The 21,070-nt window shown below is 39.8% G+C and overlaps 1 protein-coding gene across 1 annotated transcript; it reads right to left on the minus strand.

The window, feature by feature from the left end:
- Positions 1 to 208: 208 nt before the first annotated feature.
- mbip (MAP3K12 binding inhibitory protein 1) lies at positions 209 to 7,161 on the minus strand. The gene is made up of 9 exons (XM_080550360.1): positions 7,027 to 7,161; positions 6,423 to 6,539; positions 5,883 to 6,119; positions 5,230 to 5,326; positions 3,494 to 3,559; positions 3,177 to 3,335; positions 2,653 to 2,750; positions 845 to 883; positions 209 to 554 (listed from the first exon to the last, which is right to left on the minus strand). Exons 1-9 carry the CDS (start codon positions 7,108 to 7,110, stop codon positions 447 to 449), a joined length of 1,005 nt encoding a protein of 334 aa, XP_080406486.1. The 5' UTR covers positions 7,111 to 7,161; the 3' UTR covers positions 209 to 446.
- Positions 7,162 to 21,070: the final 13,909 nt, after the last annotated feature.

Raw genomic sequence — 21,070 nt, forward strand, 5'->3', positions numbered from 1 at the left:
TTTTCAGATTTGACAGGATAATTATGAGCAACCTGATTAACAGTATGACTAACACTTTGCGTGTACAATGAGTCAAAGCCTTATTCAAGAGGTTTGGCAATGAAAAAAAAAAAAAGGATTGACAAATGAATCATATTGCACTTAACAAAACTATTATAGGATAATGAAAACCTACATTGTTGTTCAACTCTACTGAAATCCTTCTGGCTCGAGCTAGCAGAACATCTAATAGACACATTATTCTCATGTTACTGTATTATTGTGTTACTACTGTCTTCTGGGCTTCTGAAGACAGCTTGCGAGTGAGAATGTCATTGTACTGTCTTACCCTCCCTTGTATCCCAGTACATGACAACACAACTGAAACTTTAAATAGACAATGATAAACTGCTGCTCTCAACAATGAATGTTGCCGACCATAATGGTATGTGAGTGAATGTCTGCAATCAGAGAGGACATTCCGTTTCGTATGCAGCCCCGTACTCGTTCACCCTCTTCAGAAGGGCTGCTTTCAATGCATTGATCTTTCCATCCAACTCTGACAGACTGCAAGCCTGTAAATATGGCAGATAAGAGTTAACATTGTCAACCGTGAAAATAAATCTACCCAGTCATATACATGTGCATATACACGCAGTCACAAAAGGGATAGTTTGGATGTCTACAGCTTCATGTCTTATTAATGTAAATCAGCGTAATGAAAAGTGGGAACTCCATATAGCTTGTTCAGCAGCTTTAAGTGGGTCAAAGACAAGTCGAACCATCAACATACACGTTCAGTCTGAGAAAACACACACACATCGATTCGATCAGAGGTCTTTCCTGATATCAGAACACAGCTCACCTGAGAAGAGGCAGACTTTGGTCGCTTGTGCAGGTAACTCTGAAAGAGAAGAAAGGCTAGAGGTTAGGCAATGTTCCTGATGAGCACAAGGTCAGAAGAAAAACAGCTAAGAGCTACACATCTTCTTTTTTTTTCTAGTAGAGAAATAGAGAAAATAATGTTGTAGGTACCACAATTTCATCACATCTTACAACCTCCTCTATGTCCATGTAAGTCAAAGTTGCGTCAATGTTCTGGTATGGACCCGCTTTGTTTTTTAAATATTAGGGTTGTTGTCAGACAGACTATTGAAACCTCTTCAGCATATGCTTCCAAAACTATTTGCAGAAATTACTAAAACTGTGGCACTCTGAATATAAAAGATCAGACCGGTTTATCCAGACACACTCAATCCTCCTTCACTGTGCTCTAACAAACACCCACGTATATATATATACACACACACACACACACACACACACACACACACAAAAGGACATGGAGAGCAGCACCACTCTCAGAAGCGGCACACCAAGCTGAGAGAAGCCAGTATGAAGAGGCATGCAAGCAACTCAAGTACACTCACTCAGCTAAATTTGATAGGCTACAATCTGACATGGATGATATATTCTGAGGGTAGGGTGGGAATAAATCCCCCCATTGTCAGATATTCATGGAAGGGGGAAAAATCTAGGTCTCACTATAGAGACAGGAAAAACCAACAAGCACACAAACATACAAAGTAATCTTCATATTAGGAACACACAACCATTTTACCTCTCACTTCCCTCTAAACCAGTGATCCTCAAACCCAGTTCTTGAGAACTACAGTATTGCAGGGTTTGGTCCCAGCTTATCAATGAATCAGAATCAGAATTCTTTTATATAGAATTATATATTCGCATATACAGGAAATTGACTTGGTGTGGTTAGTGCATAACACATAAAGATACAAACAACAATATAATAAATAATAACAACAATGTAATAAACAACACTATATAAGCAAAAATTGTTAAAAAAAACAATGACAGAAAGGGGCAGTAGAACAATAATTATGTAGGCTGTAAATTAGAGTATGTAAAAGTAATATAGATTACATTGTCTGTTGTATGTGTGTATGTGTGTGTGTGTGTGTGTGTGTGTGTGTGTGTGTGTGTGTGTGTGTGTGTGTGTGTGTGTGTGTGTGTGTGTGTGTGTGTGACAGGGGGGAGGAAGTCCCAGAGTCAATGAGAGGCAGGGGGCTTGTTTGTGAGGCCCACTGCCATGGGGAAGAAACTGTTCAGGTGGTGCGAGGTTCTGGTCTTGATAGACTGGAACCTTTTTCCAGATGGGAGACTTTGGAAGAGGTGGTGACCGGGGTGGGAGGGTTCAGCAATGATCTTTCCTGCTCTCTTACTGGCAGCTGTTGGTGTAGAGTGAGAAGAGTAGAGAAGAGTAGAGGAGAGAGCACACAGCCTTGTGGGGCTCCAGTGCTGATGGTAGGGGACCCCGAGACAACCTTGCCCAGCCGCACGTACTGCTTCCGATTTGAAAGGTCTCAGTAATCCACCTACAGGTGGGCTCAGGTACACTCAGCTGGGACAGCTTATCCTGGAGAAGAGCTTGACACTCAATTCAGCTAATCATCCATTTGAAGATCAGTTGATTCATTCAGGTGTGCTAGCACTAGGCTGGGACAATAACCTGTACCCACAGCAGCTCTCCAGGACCAGGAATGAGCATCACTGCTCTAACCCTAACGTTCATCACGTCAGTCTCTGACCATGGCTACAACGAATGAGAGGATATTACAACACCTTCACCTCCACAAAAACACCAAAACTCACTGTGGACTGGAAGTATTCTGGAGAGAGCCCGTCCAACTCCAGAACCCGATCCTCCAGCTTCTTTAGTCTCTGGTACACACTTAAAGGCACTGGGCCCTCTGGAACAGTAAGGGAAACATATGTTGTTGGACAGATAGGAATGATATCGGATCAGGATTTCTTAGGGGGAGACATTTACATTCGATTTTTGGCATTTAGCAGTCGCCAAAGCGACTTACAACAAATACATTTGTCTAAGTAAGTGACAAATGTAAGTGCTCGGGCCAAAGGCCATTGGCAGTCACAATGCTAGAAGAAGGAAGAATTACGTATTTTTTTCCCTTTAAAAAAATAAATAAAATGTACAGTAGAGAAACTCTACAGGGGGAAGAGGGGACGGAGAGGTTTCAGGAGGGACAGTTATGGTGTAGCCTGAAGAGATGGGTATTCAGTCTACAGTGGAAGATAAGGAGTGACTGCAATCCTGACAGCAGTAGGAAGCTCGTTCCACCAGCGAGACAGGTCACCTTTGACCCCTTCCTCACCTGCTGGGAGCTTTAAGTGGCTCTCAATGTTGTGAAGACGCTCCTCTATGGCGGGGTTCCCACAGTCTCTGGAAACTGGACTTCTCTGCTGCTCTCCTGCCTCCCCTAGGGCTCCTCCAACTCGAGTTTGAGGCCCGTAGGTATTCACTACGCGAGTGACTGTACAGAAAAGACAGAACAAAGAATTTTAATTAACACTGGCCTCCAGAAATTTTAACAAGGAACAAAATCAGATAAATGTAAACCAAAAGATTATATTGCACCAAAAAAAATAAAAATACAAATTGTGTTCATCATGAAAGCAAACCCGCGGTTACCTTTGATATGACTTTTAAAGCCTGGGTAGGGTGTGAATACAGCATCTGTTCTGGCACAGCTGTTCTCTATAACATAAAGAGAAGAATTAACATGTATCTATGCAAATAAATTACACACATTACACTGTAATATCCATCTCTATAGCATGGCTGGTTCTTTTTATGGGTGCCTCCCGAGTGCTTAAGTAGATTTTCAACCAGACACTTAAAGGAGTCATACTATACTCTTCTTGAACAAGTTAATATAGTTCTCTGGGGTCCCCAAAACATGTCATTGAAATGTTTTGCTTAAAATACCACTCAGATACTACTTAATCTGAAGGCATTCTAACATGCCTCTATAACCCTGTTTCATGGACGGTTTCGGTGTGTTCGGCTTTAAATGCAAATGAGCTGCTTCTCCACCCACTCCGGAACTCATATCAAAAACTTTGCATGTGGGACAATAATGTTTTGCAACTAATTTATTGAGTGCAATATTTACTAACACAACGAATAGTTAAGGATACAAGACTTGTGTTTTAGATTGAATTGGATGAATGCCAGAGTAGGATACTCAACGACTCATGTTATGGATTTAACGTGTTGGATGTGAGTGAGTAACACAATTTGCGAATGGATTTTCATCAGGTTACAAGAAAAGGTATTTAATTGTGAATTGTTACTGCTGAACTTGTGTGTGTTATTAGGCTACTTAGTGTAGTATGTGTATGTGAGCCCCAACGTAGTAAAAACAACTACTGAAACACATTTACTTTACACAGAAATGTTTATATGGTCTGAGCAAGTTAGCTGTGTGGTGTTAATCAAAGTTACACAACAATGCCAAGCAAAGGAATTCCTGTAGTTTGACAATTTATTTTTCACACGTGTATCGCTAAACTAACACCATTCATGTTATTTAGGTGGTTAGGGTTAGCTAGTGCTATACGCCAAAAGAAAATCACAGCACAATTATTTTGTGATATTGAATGCTATTTCAGGAAGAGTTGCATGGCCAGGCTTACTTTGTACTGACCCAGGTTGGAAAAGCAGTCAGACACAAAATGGTTAACACACACATACAGGTTTCTGCTAACTGTAGCTGGGAGGTTGCCATCAAAAATAAACTTTATCCACGCAGCTCTTCTGTTCTGAGGCTGGGGGCCGATGTGGGATCTGTGCTGGTCTGTGCAGCTAACAACTGAGCAGTTGCCATGCTTAGCTCTTAGCTTTGACATCATTCTTGCTACGGTTATTTAGTTCTCAAGCGGTATAATTCTAATGAGACCTGTTTGTGACATAGAAAATAGGGGCAAATCTGAACGGCTTGTTGAATCGCATGTTTTCTGAAAAAGGCAACCCACAAAAAACTGACTGGATTGTTTGATTTCGCAGTTTGTGTGTTAGTAGGTCCATCAGGGACCCAAATGTAGGTGCACAAGCACTGAAAGGGTCAGTTTTTCATAATATGGGACCTTTAAAACTGAGAATGACCTAATTTCTCTGATTTTAATTCCACATCTGTCTCTGTAGAAAAGAAAAACCCTATCCCTCAAGTTGTTCGACAAAGCTGGTTTTATTTTTAGGCCAAGTGTGTTAGCTACTTCAGGCCACACTCTTGGAGCAGTTCAGTCTGACCTCTCGCCTGTGGAAATCAGCACTCTCCCAAACATTGGCAATCTGTGTGCAGGCACCCCCTCCACCCAACCCCCTCACCACCACCCAGCCACCAGCACCACCCCTCCCATTCTCACCCTGATTGCAGTCGATCACGTTGCAAAACTCCCGTACATTGTTTTCATTGATCTCCAGCTGCTTACGCTCTATAAATGCAGATATCCTCCGGTCAATCTGTGGTTGGAGAGCAGAGAGGAGACACAACGAGAGGGCAATAACATACTCTGGATTGATTGAGGTATTGATATAAATCAATCCACTGTCCATTTTTGTCTATTTAATGCTAATGAGCTGGTGTAAACAACGGGGGAGACTCATCTGAACAGCACACAGAATTATTCCAAACCCCCCATAAATATGGAATTGCTTGAAAAGACAGAGTACAAAATACTGTTTTATTTGGCTACAAAAATAAATACACAAGGAAATACAGGTCCTCTTGTCCTTCACCACATGCAATCTCTGAGTAATGAGCATCCACTTCATAATCTATCACAAGCCTGGCCCTCACTCAAAGCCCTGCAACGTGGACCTGCTCTCCAAGACTGCAGCCTCTGAAGGACCCCTCATTCTTTGCTAAACTCGGTTATCAGGTCTTGATCAAGCATTTGACTACATTACTGCATGTGCACATACTTGGGGACAATTACTCATCATTCATTTGCTTAGCAAGAGTAGAGCATTTAACAAACTGAAGTGCCGCCTGACCAGTAGACCTCTGAAGCCTCACCTCAGACTTGTCAGCTCTGATCTGCACAGTGAGGTCATCAGCCTGCAGCATGCCCTCATCAACCACTGGCACGCCCCTGCGAGCTGTGGTTGGAATGTTCTCAGAATCTGAGGTCATTTCCTCCTCCGACATCACTATGGCAACTGCTTCATCATTGCGGCCCTCTGACATGATACCTTTTGCAGATGAGGACTGGCCTTCTGCAGCCACTAGTAACTTCAGACTTTCTGACACAGTCTAGAGGACAAAGAGAGAATGTTATAGGGACACAACGTGTAATGTAGTATAGTTTAGACATAAAATGACACCAGAAAAAATATAAAATAATAAGCAGCACATTGAAATGCAGCCCAGGGATGGTACTGTAGTATTGATGTGTGGGACGCATATAACATGTTCTTTGTTTTGTTCACATGTAGGTGGGCAGACTTTCTGGATCACTATTTACTACTGTCAGGGCTCAATCCAGAAACTGTCAAACATACAAATTATGTCTACAATGTGCATTTCTTTTCACGCTGCTACAAGTAGGCTACCTACCTGTAGTTTGGAAATGTGTTGCTGTAGACTGATGAACACCTGCGACAGATGAAGTGATGTCACATCCATGGCGCTCACGTTGGCATTTACTTTAAAAACAGCTTCATCGAATTTCAGCTTTCAATGAAAAACAAAGACATATTAATTAGAAACACATTTCGACTTGTTTCCGCATTTCTACAGTTTTCGTTTGCCTCTAGGCAGAGAAGCTCACAAACCTGTGAGTACAAAATAAAGCGATTCTGGAGAAAAAAAACGCACGCGTGCTGGAATGTTACACAATGTATGGCTCTGATGGGCTTTTCTCTTGTTACTTTGTTGAGTGTGGCGGTTTCGCCTTTGTCAGAATGTGTTATTATTATTCACAAGCTGCTAATCTACAAACAGACTGCTGGGGAGCAGGCTGCAACAATAACTCAGAGTAATATAATTCCATAGGGAATAGCATGGGACAGTTTGTAGCAAATAAGATCTTCTTTGCTTGTACACATTGGGTAAATAAAAAAACATAAGCACATGTTGTACAATTTCACAAACGCGCGTTGTGACCGAAGTGACTTGAGTAGCTAGCTAACAAAGCTTGAGTATCATCAAACCAACCAACCTCAGTCCCGAAATCAGTCAACAGATTCAAAATAATATGAATACAGTCTTTGCAACTAGATATCTCCTTCCCAGACGAGACCATTTGACCAACATTTCTCCCAGTTTTAGCAACTAAAACATCCTTCTCACTCAGCTCCATCTTCTCCGCCATTGTATTTCCGCGTTTGACGCTTAGGGCTCACTGATTGGTTAAGACACAGTCCCATCCCCGTCCCCCCAACATGTGGTTCTCTCATAATACTGAGTTGGTCACTAAACACTTGGTCAAGAAAACATTAGAAATGCTACTTTATATCATATATAGGCTATACAAAAGTACAAGTACCGTATCGATGCATTTAAATTGTCTACCACTCATCCGTGAATAAAATGGAATAGAATAGAATACAGTGGCATTAATTTTCACAGGTTAAATAAATAGCATTTACAGATCCAATATAAAATAACAATATTACACATTTAGGGTACAATAAAACGACAGCAGCACAATTCACGTCATAGTATACATGACAATGTCACACAGATGCAAACACAAACAAAAAGTTCCATCGATAGGACAACATTGGCTGATTCATGCTTCATACAAGGATGCATTTCAACAAATCAAATAAAACGGCTTACATTTGCTCTGATGACATGTGTCTTAAACAGAATATCCCATTAACACAAAATCAAAGACAGGGTTGGAATTTATTCCATATAAGTTCCAAACTCATTGAACTGGAAAGCAGATGAGACAGACTGCAACTCTTTAGACACATCAGGACAAGTTAACTTTAATTGTTGATTCACTTGAAATAAAGGTAACAGGTATAACTGTAGGCTATATAATAATAGATATAGGTAACAGGAATTCAAAAAGGTCAGGTGAACCAAAGTGAACCAATAAGATCTCTGAGAACATTCCAGACAATTAAGAGCTATTCTTGCATGATTATGATTATGATTATGATTATGATTATTTTATTATTATAAAGATATTTAACCTTAGTGCACATATTATTTGGTCGCATTTATCGGTCTGTTCCAAGTCTTTAATTAAGAAGAAGTTAAGAAACACCAAAAGCGTGTATGACCCACATACTTGCTGATACATTGATAATGTATCAGCAAGAATCTGCATATATCAGCAATATTATTTTAGGTAATTGATGTTAGAAACTAAATGCATGTCTCTTGTTCTCTGTTCAATATGAATGAATACTACATATCATCATTATTCTTCTGCATATTCTGGTCCCCAATAGATACTCACAAAATAAGATTTGGTATAAAATACCAATTAATTAAACATAGCAATATTAGTGAATAGTTTGGCATAAGTGAAACATCTCTGGTAAGTCTTTTACTATACATTTAGTATATTATTCTTCATCATCTACTTTTTGGAATAAAATGAAAGACTGGTCACTCAATTATATGTAAAAAAAACACTGTCCATCAAACCATGGTGGGTTGTGTGTAGGGGTATTGGGGATGGGAACCTGCCTACAATGGTGTATTTTTCTGTGTTGAGTGACTGTGGGAAAATCTCCTTCCTCTATTCAGACATTTTTTCCTCCTTTTTATATAATGAGGAGAGAGACTGATGAAGGCAACAACAGAAAAAGAACAATTACCGGCAATAAGAAAGCACGAGCACTCAGCGCTGAACTCCATAATGTTCTGTGGAAGGGTTAATCATTTTAGGAAGGGGTGTAAAGACAAGCCTTTCAGTTTAATTCAGTTCATTTCTGTTGGGTTTTTTTCTTCTACCAGGAAGAGAACTGTAACACTTGACATCTTTTGACATGCTGAGCTATTGCTGTATATTCCCACGCAGCAAGGAGCAGGGAAATTAAAAGCTGCTCATTTAATTTGTCTGACGGCTGATTTTATACTTAAAAATATAACATCCTTCAAAACTCAAAGAAATAAGAATAAGAATGAGTTAGTTATGATTCTAATACTATTATCTGCTTTCTATTAAGCTATAGGCCTACTGTTAAATAGTTGAACCTTCAATTACCAATAAACAATTATAGAAAGAGAAAAGGATAAGAAACCTCACAATTGTAGACATGCCAAACAACATAATTGATAAACATAATTTTAAAAGCTTCTGTCAAATTATCTTACCACATCTCCATTATTCTCAGGTTGACTCATGAAGTTAGGAATGGGTTGACTGAAAAAGTCCATACTTGATGGATACAATTAATGTTTCTAGTTTGGCTTTATATGAATGGTGAACATTGGGGGCATTCACAGGAATAAGGAGTTTCTGTTTTAGGACAGGGGGGGTTGGGGGGGGGGGGTTGGTGGCAGCAGGGGGGCGGGGCGGGGATGGGGGGGGGGCGGGTGCATGGAGAGGGATTGTGGCTGCCTCTTGCTGTTCTCCCATCAGCCACCTGCAGAAAAGCAAAGGCTCGCTTACCCTGTCTGCTCTACAGTGGCAGTTGATGTTGACAGAGCATGAGACAGAGAAAGGAAGACAGGGGGAGGAAGACAGAGAGCAAGAGGAAAGGAGAGAGACAAATGGAGTTGTGCCAGTGATGTTGTTTATATGCTTGATGTCATCATTCACTTTCTTCTGTTCAAGGTGTTGCATTGCAAGGTGCTGGACACCTATACTACACTCCTCTCTAGAACACATACAGCAGGTCATTAATGTTTTTGCATTTTATTTCTTTATTTTCACAAAAGAAAACAACATGCTATTTCTATTTGACTAACATTTATAATTGACTGCAGTCCTATGTGGAATATAACAAAAGACAATACTTATACAAAAAGAATAACCCAAAATATATCAAAACAATAATAAATAAATGAAACAACAACAAATCACTAAACACACCAACCAGAGGTATTACATCTAATTCTAATGAAGGTAGTATCACAGTGTGCCTAATTTAACCACTTGCAAAGAGTCGCTTGGAAGTTAAGATATTGAGAGAAACAGCTTTATGTGGTTTTTAAAAATAAGTTACTGTGTTAGAAAAATGTTTAATGTTCAAGAGCAAGATATTGTTACTGTTAAGTAACTCACAAGGGTCTGCAGTTCATTGTTTTAAATCACTTATAATAACTGTTGAGAGCATTAATGATATAGAGTGATAATCATAATCATATGCCTTTCACGGCCAGTTACTGTTCTTACCTACCGCTGTGTTATCAATCTGTCAAGAGCATGAGTAGAACATACTAACGTCAGCACCGCAACGTGTTCAATTGCACCTCTTAATAAAGACTTGGTTGTGCAGGTGGAGAGATTCAAGAGCCCCCCCTTGCCTGACCTACACTCAGATCTTGTTTCTCTCTGTTAACCCTGTTTCTCTTAGATACAGTACATACTGTAAACTGGGTAGAATATCTATGATGGAGATGAGTCAACACAAGTCAGAATACCTATACGAGGAGAGGAAGGGAGGAGGGATAAACAGAGAAGCCCTAGCTATCTCCGATGCAGCTGTGACAGTAACCTGGGGAACCTAAATAGCAGAAGTGAAGTGCAGTGAGGCGGAGTGCTCCAATCATTCTGTAGACTTCCCCTGAGAGGGTGCATGTTGATAGTTGTCTGGTTATTATATCCTCAGAACTATGGGCACTCGAGTCTGGAAGAGGGCTGTCAGCCAAAGCTGGATATTGCTGAGCATATTAGATATTCATTGTTTAAATGACAAGCAATTAATAAAATAATCTGAATAATGCCTTAAAAATACTTGTGAATGTTTTGTTCTTTTACTATTGGTAGCGATAATTGGCACCAGTGTGACTTGCAATGTTAGGTCCATGCCACCACAGATGGACATTTGATTGGGAAGATAAACCAATAAAAATAAAATACTGTATGTGGAAAAGTGAGCTTGAGCTAGAGGACTGCCAGTCAATTCATCCTATGACCTGAGGGGGCAAAGTGTCTTCATAAAGGTTAAAGGATTGGTATCTGAAATAAAGAGAAGTTCAGTATCAAGACAAGAGGGCAGAATAGCATTAGACCAAGGGCTGTACCTCTATTTCAATTTAGATAATGATCAAAGCTAAATATTTATGTTTTACATATTTTCTGTCATTGAAGTTGTTACTTTTCAACTTTTTACTAACCTGCTTTTTGTATCTCTCACGTTGTTGATGGAGTTAGGAGTGGATCTTGCCATGATCCCCCCCCACACCCCCTCCACCCCCCTCGTCTTACGACACCCTCCCTGCCCCCACTTTTGGATGGCTGCACCTGTCACCTGCGAGCCTCTGCCTACACTCAGGATCAATTTACATAACCTCATTTAGCAGTTCACAAATCAGAGCCATTAAGGGCTGCTAACAGGAACCAAGGGTTCTAATTTAGCCTGCCTTTCACAGTGGGAAAATTGGGCGGCTCGGGCCTACAAATAAAGACTCAGGTCTTGGCTTTGATTGTTGATTGTGATGGTAAATGTACGGATGATTAGAACTGATTTTCCCCTTTATTGATTTCCTGCCAAAACACAGCATGCAATGGTCCTGCACTGGGAACTGGTTGGGGGTGAGGGCAAGGGATTCTGGTAAGGGGGGATATATATGTATACTGCATAGTCTTAGCATATACTGTATCAATATATCCTAAGGTATGAATTCTGGAAAAGGAAGTACTGTACTGTACTGTTTCTCTGTTTAATGCTTTCACTATTTTCACTTTTGACAAAAGTGATCAGAATACAACAATGTAATGCTGTGGCTGTACTGCTTTAAACTATCAGCCATTAATGTCAATCAAAATGAAATTTACATTATATAGATTAAGCATGTTTTCCAATTGAAGAAAGTTAACATGCTGTCCAGAAAAAAACTACTGATAGATTGAATATTTCAGTAGTATTTACTTCACTTCACAATGTACTGCATGTTTCACAACGCAATCAAGTGAAGGATTTACTTAAATGCTTTTATTTACCATTTTGTGGCAATGTGACAGTGGCAAACACATTCAGAGTGCCATGAATAGCAGAAGTCAAGAGCTCAAAAATTATTTTCAATCCACATTCAATTTGGCAAAGATGAGGCTCATAGAATAAAGAGGCTGATTCAAATTTCCACATGTTCACTGCTTAACGTGAAGGTGCCTACAGGAGATGTGTGCTTTTGGGGGGCATTTTGAGGCCATCCTTAATTAATCAACAAATCAGAGCTCTTCTGAGTTGGCCGCCTAGTCACGTATGTTTGCACTTCACGTTGTAATATAGGGGGGCGAGGCTAATATAGGGGGCAAAGTGGGAGATCTTGCTGCCTACAGATTTTGTCTGCAACTTGGTGCCAAATGTGATTACATAATATCAGCAGACACACATTTAACCACAGCTGAGATTTACCAAGAGAAAAAATTAAATGAGACAATATTGTTACACAACACTATGAACCATACTGGAACAGGGGTCATACAGACAAGTTAAGACCCCATCTACATTTTATATTGTGTCACAGTTGTGGAACAGTCAAAAACTAACCAAACTGAAGTTATACAACGGTTGTGAGAGCATTGTTTTTGGATGTTTTTGTATCTTTTACAATGATGGTTGTTGGTTGTAATTAACTGTTAATTTGACATTGTTATGTGATGGTTATTTTTCAATGTTTCCGGTTGTTATTTGATGCTCATCATCTAATGTTGCTGAAAATGAAATTAAAGTTTTTTTAACATTGGCAGTTAACGGTCAGTATCAGACCATCTCACAGTTGAAAATAATTGTTCTTAAAATGCTGCCTATTTACGTAAATACAACGTTAAAAGTCTAATATTGATGTAACATGAACAACCAAATGGATACTTAGGCAAAAAAAATGGTTTCATCCATTCTAGTTATGTTCTAGTTATGTTATAAAATGTGTATATATTTAATATTTAGATTTGATAGTTTACATTTTATAATAGGATAAACACATATTACTGAACAATAAGTCCCAATCTTTTTATTACAATCCACAAACATAGATTATATATACACCTCCATAGGCTCACACATGCCTGTATCAATAATGGGATAATATATTGATGCAAGACACTATATGCACATGAGGTTAAAAACAGAACTATGAATGAAAACCTAAAAAAAACAATAAATATTTATTTCAAAAGAGAAAGTAACAGAGGATGGTAAATGAGTATGACGTTCAGACCATGCTGAAAAGGCTGTTACAACAGGAAAACCTTTTCTTATACAAAAGTTCAACATGTCCAAATATTCTCGGTGTTAGAAGAGGAAAGTAACCTGAAGAAAAGTAACCCCAAGTTTCTAATTTCTCAGCACTATCTTAACCCCATTACTCTTGCATTGCAGCAGTGTACTATAGTTGCACTGTGGACAGATTGTAAACCAAAAGGTTGTGGGTTCAAATCATAAAGTCATAAAGAAGTGTTTATTCAATTGTAGTACCTGAAGAAATAACTCATATGTCAATGTTAAGTAAAACAAGTTCTATTAATGTAAGGATGTTGTTGTTATTGTATTTGACTTCCCTTTGGTTAGGAATCAATGGTTACAATGTTGGATCGTGATCAAATAATGACATGGAGAAAACTTTCCTTTACAGTCATTCACAATGTTGTGTGATGACATTCAAATGCTGATTTTCTGAAAACCTGCATTTTCAACCATTAACCAACTACATTGGATGATGACCATCAAATGGCAACCATAAACCAACATGGTATGATGGTGTCAGATTCTACTGTGCAATGTTTGGTTTTAATGTTGTCCCACAGTTATTTTCCATCGTCTTTATATGGTTGGTGCTGGGTTGGCACAAGACAATGAATCAACATGCTTTTACATACCTTTATACAATACCATAAGATTTTCCATCATCACTGATATACAATGATACAACCAAAAAACAATGTTAATACAACTTAGTTTTTTTCTAAAATGCCCATAGGTCGAGTGTCTGTGAGGTATGATTCACAAAAGTGCCCTGCAGCCTGACCCAGTAGCTCCAAATATCGTTTTAGCTGTTTCACTTGAAGATAATTTATGACAAGTGCACAGGGCAGGTTTATGTGGGGGTAGGGATTTAGAAGAATGGTACTTGAGAATGCTATAGCAACCGCAAAGAGATAGACTAGAAGTATAGGCCTTTAGCAAGAAAAAAAACTCTAGCTGACTGAATTCAATTAATTCAGCAACCAGTAAAATATTAGATGAAATATAGATGGGCATAAATGTTATACACCTAGTTTTGCCCTAAAAAGAGCTTTGAGTTAACTAGTTTTCTATATCTTTCTAACATCACAAACAAAGAAGCCCTAAAACAAGTAGCCTATAGGTCTATACGCCATTAAAATAATCTTCTGATAGTGTTTCATATCATTCTGCAACTTCAGAAGAAGCTCATCCAAACGCTTGCAAATGCACACTTATCAAACTTTCATTGACTAAAGGGAGCTGGCTACTGGCCAGTGGGCTGTCCTTCCTGTCCATCGCGGTCTTTAAAAAAGCCTGGGGGGAACAACTGTTGTTGCTGTGTAGGCGAATTATAATTAATGAACTAGTAATTGATGAGGATAGACTGAACGGTTTCAAAGCAAACAAGGATTCTAATTGATTTGCATTTCCCTTTTTGCGCCCCAATCCGCATTGTCCGACATCCCTATTGATTAGACTGGGTGTATCGCTCCGCATGTGTTTCCCTTCATTAACAGATAACGGGTTACTGATTACTCCCGTCCAGGATTGAATGTTTCTTAATGTCTACTTTGTTCCCGTGTCATGTCGGAGGGCAGCAAGGATAATGAAAGGGTGGGTGGGCCGTGATTGGCCCGTATAGTGTGGCAATGGTATATGCCTATTTAGGATGCCGGCTGCAAGGGGATCAGTGGAGAGGTTAAAATAGCAGAACCTTTAGGCTGACTGGAACACAGCATGTGGCCCTCGCATCACGCTTCAATCTCTGCCCTTATCCTGATTCTCTCTCACATGGAGGGACATTTTCTCTAAACTGACATATTTCACTTTGAAATCAATAGGACAATCTGTGAGACATGAAATCATGCTGTGCTACTGTTTACACAGGTATACCTCTGCACATCTGTGGTTAGAAACCAGGAAAGGTATGAAGTTGGCCTATATAAACACAACAGTTTGGCCTATGAAAACCAGTTGCTGGAAGAATATTGAGAGATAATTGTCATTAGGCATGATGCACTAAATTATCAATCTTAATGAAGAAAAAACGTTTAGGCTAACTGAACCTTATAAACACGGTGACAGATAAAGCCTGACTTTGCAGTCTATACCTTTTTTGACCAATGAGGCCATATTAGTTAACTTAGTAATAGTCTTTTGAAATAAACAGCTCCACCAACCACTGAGACTCTATGGGCATACAATTTCCGTTCCTTCAGTTTTATGAATTGACCTCGAGACAAATGATAGACTACAGTGCATTGCATTCAATTGCCGGAAAAATACAAAAGAGAACTACCGCGTAGCACACAGGATTGCATGTTAGCTAATTGTTAATTTAAGCGATTCGCCGAGGCTAATTATGTCGACACAGCCAAGCCATTTGCATGATGGACCAGCCACCTGCCTCAACGCGAAGCGGCCCGCTGCCAGGGCAAACTATATAATTACCGAACAGCAGTGGGGCAATTTTTGACTGCCGTCCCTTTTGTGTCACATGAATTCCTCGTAATGACATATTTCAATAGAGGCAAATAGCACCCCCCTCCTCCTGGTTCCAGAACAAAACGGGTGAGTCTCAACAGGTCCTATAGAACCTCACACCTCCACCCCCCAGTGTTTTCATCAAGTTGCAGTTATTTGTTTTTTGGTGTGAGTTAAATAGACGCCTTTGCCTTTCTCAGCTTGAACGACGTATTGGTCAAACATATACTTAGACGTGATTCTTTAGTCTGAACTCATCAAGCTGTCACGTCATGGACATGCAGAGGTTATTTGGAATAACGTATCTTGATTGCTTGTTGCTTGTTATTGATCATTTTGGGAACGTTTTTCTCTCGATGTTTTTCACCCTTTCCAGCACTCACTCCATAATGGGGCAACGGTTATCGGCTTGTAGCCCACATCCCGCAAGTAGTTCCGAAGACTGGACCATAAAGTCATCCCTCAATTCGCAGCTCAAGGCAAGTTGGGATGATGATGTAAGCCCCCAAGTTAATGTTGGGGCAACACACATTTCAGTTGTAGAGATTTGTTCAGGATATAAATATGTTGCTTGCTCTGAGCCAGGTCAGTGGGTGCCACTGATAAATTGGGAGCAACAATATTTCTTGACTTGTATTATCTATGTAAATGAGGCGCAAATCTGCACTGTGGCATCTTACCCTTGACTGTTGTGGTTAATTATTGAATCATTAAAGCATCATCTCTGTTTTCTCTATGTTGGCTGGCCCGCGGGCGCCTCTATAGCATCACTTCTAAATACATTTATCCAGTTCAGTAAATCCGTTGTCAAACCAGACTGAAGCCCAGTAGGTGGTTGCTGTGTCCTGCAATTAAGATCCATTATGCTCAACCTTGGCGGCGTTTGAAATAGGCCTAGGATAACCTCAGTTATTTGTTGGTATTCAGGTTTGCGCCACGCGCGCAAGCAATCAGTCCGTATTAAAGTTTAAAAAAAAAAAGTTTGTCAGTGAGACAGCGAAGGAGACCATTATATACCACTTAGTAAAGGACTTTGTGTTAACACGGTTAGTGACGGCTCGTTGGCTGCGAAAGGACTCCCGCTGGTACAGTGCAAGGCTATGGCAACACGCCTCTATCTGTCTGGCTTAATGAAGTCTGTCGCACTTCCATAATGCCATGTCAGAGATGTCCCAGATGTCGCTGCCTCCCAAAACAACCCCTCCGCCCCACGCCACACACACACAAACACACACACACACACACACACACTCACTCACTCACACACACACACACACACACACACACACACACACACAAAGGCAAATTCGTAATTCAAAAATGAGTACACACATGCGAGTCTCTCCAAACGGAAGTGGGAGAAGGACCACATGGCATGCTACTAAGCTGCTTCAGACTTAGGGCAGCTCAGCCCACAGAGAAATGTGGCTAATTAACGTACTATGTATCAATGAAAGCCTCTGATTGAGATGCTATCCATGTACGCAGCCTCTCGGACAGCGATGCCTGACCTGGGGCCTCGCAAATAAGAGCACTGTTGCCCTTTGTAATGCAGACTGTAGAAAGGAGCATCGCAACGAACGAAAATCAGGTTTGCGATTTGAGTAGGCTACAATAAATACAAAAACGATGCATTTCGCCGACCCAAAATGAACACATTAATAAAAGTATCCAATTCCTTGTTCAATGTCCGCGGACGTGAAATACGTGTTTCCATCAACGCAGTTCAGTAATCAGCACAGGACAATTTGCTTGTACATTTCTATGACCATTTGAAAATAGAACCCAATTTTCGAAATAAAGAATTTTCTCACTCATGCACAAAAAGGAGACATGGCATCTCAGTCAGCAATTCATGTCTGCTCTCCCCCAGGCCCATTCAAAATGTGAACTGATTGCAGCTATATCCATTCAAAGAATAATGTTCACAGAAGAAACAAAACCAAATGAAAAACGAAGGTATAAAAATGCGTTTTTGTTCGTCCGAGGGAAAAGACTCTATTCAGACAGTACTGAATGCGCTGCATTTCATTGCTACAACAATTATGCTGAGGGGTCAAGTATTACAGCATCTTGTGTTCCGCTTTGCATGCTAAGTATTTAAGCTCACAAATGACCGTCGGGTGGGCTCTTCGCACAATGGCTTCAAGAACCAGATAAATGCAGGGCAATTACATATTGTTTTGCTACCAGTTGACAATAAGAGTTACCAAAGGAGGTGATTGCAGTTACAGTGTAATTGTCCCATTTGTCATGCACATTAAGGAATGCATGCTGGAGTTATATTGTCAAGAATAACTCAAACGAGAGGGCAAAAGGAAGAAAACTAGGCTCTACGCTGTTAGAACAGTCCCCCTTAAAGAACATCTCAAACAACGCTCTTACAAATTACCGTTCTGAGTTAAGCTTGTGTGTAATGTCTAATGCAGAACTACAAAACCATAGTCAACGAAATTGCATTCATCGGCACAATACCTACATTTTGGATTCAAAATTGATATGACGCTGTATCACATATCATAGGTGACCACCAGGTTGATTCAATTTCGAACATCTAAATGAATGAAACAGCTAAATGCTTTTCAGCGCGAGCACCTCAAACACTGAGAGAAACCAAATTAATCATCATGGGTCAGGTCCCTATACGAACAGAGTAGTCGTTTAGCAGATTGAATACAATTCTCAACTCCCATCCGTCACTACACATGTTAGGTTATAACAGTTTGTTTTGTTTCATTAGCTAAATTAATTTTGCGATCCACGCAGTAGGCCGTTATCCTTCTTCATTTCAGCACCTTGGACAGCGCTATATGCTCATCTAATCCACGCCCTGCACATAACGTCAAACTCAAACATTTAAAGTGTAGCCTGTCACTAGATATCCATATCAAGTTTTGATAAGAACATGAATATGTTGTCATAAAAGATGATGACTACTAACTAAATAGTCCCAAGAAGAAGCCCAACAAGTGAATTCCATAAGGCCGAGGCTATACCTCGGTTAACTATAGGCCTATAATGAACACTTATAATGTTATGAAAACTGGTGTTGTTGTTGTCTAAGGGTGTTGTTGTTCATCACTCTAGTAGGAAAATAATAAATGTGTTCAAAGCCAGTTGCAACACCTGACACCACGTTGAGCAAATCCTGGGGGACTGGGTCATACGGGTCATTACAACTACAGATTTCAACCTATTTAAGCTATTTGTAACTAATAGCCCAACAGGCCACATTACACCTATATTGCTGCCTGTTAGAACACGCGAATAACTCGATTAATATTTCTAAATATTCTTAACGTGTCCGAAATATCCAAGGTGGTCCTAATGGCTAGTGGATTGACTTGGTACAAATATACCAGATTTTGGTGCGAAAAGATATTGTTGCATTCTAAATGAGAGTAAGCAGTAGAAACAAATCTAGCAAACCCTAAACTCAAATATGATTGTCTTGAGATTAGGGACTAATTGCCTTGGGTTCATGGAGACCTGCCCACGATAAAGCCACGATGACTTGCAGGAGTTGTACAATGTGTCTGTGTAAAAGAGAGCGATGAGAGCACACACGCTTCCAACAAGTCATTCTCAACAGCTACAAGCTCCACACAAAGACCACACACCGCGCCTAAGACATGTTAATGTAATCCAAAGGCCCTCACAGCTCCTTCGAACAAAACCATTCCACCTAATACCTAATAGAACAAATTGCTGGTGCTGGTAAGATTTCGTTTGAAAATGGCCGAATTCATACTAGGTTTTAGATAAATTGTAGCCTACTTTTCTTAGTTTGCAGATTTTTTTAAAAAAGGGTAAGGGGGTCTCAAAGCAAAGGATTTGATCTCTTTGAAAGTTAAAGTTATGGAAATTGGGGTTGGGGGAGGGGGGTTGTAAATACATGGCATATTTACTCATCACAACAGGATAAATAATCTACAATATAAATAAGAAAATACAGCACAATTAGGCTACAGTTATTCCTTGTAAGCCTAATTACCGTCAAAGTGAAAGGGCGAAAGAACGTTTCGGCAAAACATGGGCATATAGCGAGGGTTTGAGGTTGCATTTTCTAATAATATCAAACAGTTGGGCTACCAAATAGCGTATTCAGGCTTTCACGATATAATTTATAGGAAATATTCTATGAAATGCTCTATTGGTTGAATGGCTCTTTAGTGAAAACAAGAGCGCCATTACAATCAGCGCCTCATTAAAATCCGTGCACTGCTGCCCAGTGTGCCCACGCTCTGGCGCAAGGTCGCGACAACAAACTGGACAGTCTAAAACTCTGTTAATTAGGCTGTGTAGTTCCTGACTTTGAGTTCGTATTTCTGTAAAAAAAAAAAATATATATAGCCTATATATAAAAACATGTATATATATATATATATTTTAAAAAATACCCCCCCCCCCCCAAAAAAAATGAAAATTATGATTTTGTTGTAAAATAGGCCTATACCATTGGACATTTGATAGGCAAAAAGGAGTGGTAAATGAAACAGCGATTCTGTGGTCAGAAGACAAGCGTCACCTGTGTCATACATTTGGAACACCTTGTCATACACCTTGTCAAACAGCGTCAAAGGTCGCTGAAGGTCGTCATATAGCCTACTATTTTCTCTCTCAACGGGCTCGCACGCAAACTTCAACGCGATTAGCTTTCTTTCGTCAATGGCAATTATCCAACCGTTGCTACCTTCATGTGTAGCGGGTTGAGGGACAACCGTCCAGGGTATGTCTTCAATCCCGTTTCAGGGCAAGTGCACATCCTCCTGTCATAAAGGTCCGGACACCATGGCAAAAACCTTGGCGTCCTTAGTGAAGCTGTTGAGTGCACCAAAGCATTTAATTGGGATGTCATACGAATAATGTATTTTGAATGCAATCTATAGATGCCACAGATATTTTTGCTATGCATATATTCGGTAGTCTATTTCAGTCAACTTAACTTCGAATGTGCATTAGGCCTATTTTATATATCTTAACTAATTGAATGTCTTAACCAAATAACAACATAAGGACACAATAGCATAATTTCCTATAATATTCCTCATGTCAAAAGGCACAGTATTCGTTGAAAATGTAGCTCTAGATCTAAAGCGTCCATCACAAGTTGGGCTATAAGAAAGGCTTGCTGAAACGCTGAGAGTTTTACGTTCAAAAGAAAGGCTCCTAGTAGAGGTCTTTATTTAGTACAATCAATTGTACAGTCTGCTTACTAATTCTACGTCCCAATAATATAACGGCTTTATATATTAGATTTTAAATCAAATAATATTGGCCAAGTCGACCTTATTGTGCCAACTCAAAAAAGCAACAAACGGTACAACATCTGAGCCCACTATGCATGCATAGGCACTACCTGTGAATAACCTAAAGTGAAACAAACACGTGCAAGCTGTCCTCGTGTCCTAGGATATTCCT

The sequence above is a fragment of the Nansenia antarctica genome (assembly GCF_963989245.1).
Source record: "Nansenia antarctica genome assembly, chromosome: 1".
NCBI lineage: Eukaryota > Metazoa > Chordata > Actinopteri > Argentiniformes > Microstomatidae > Nansenia > Nansenia antarctica.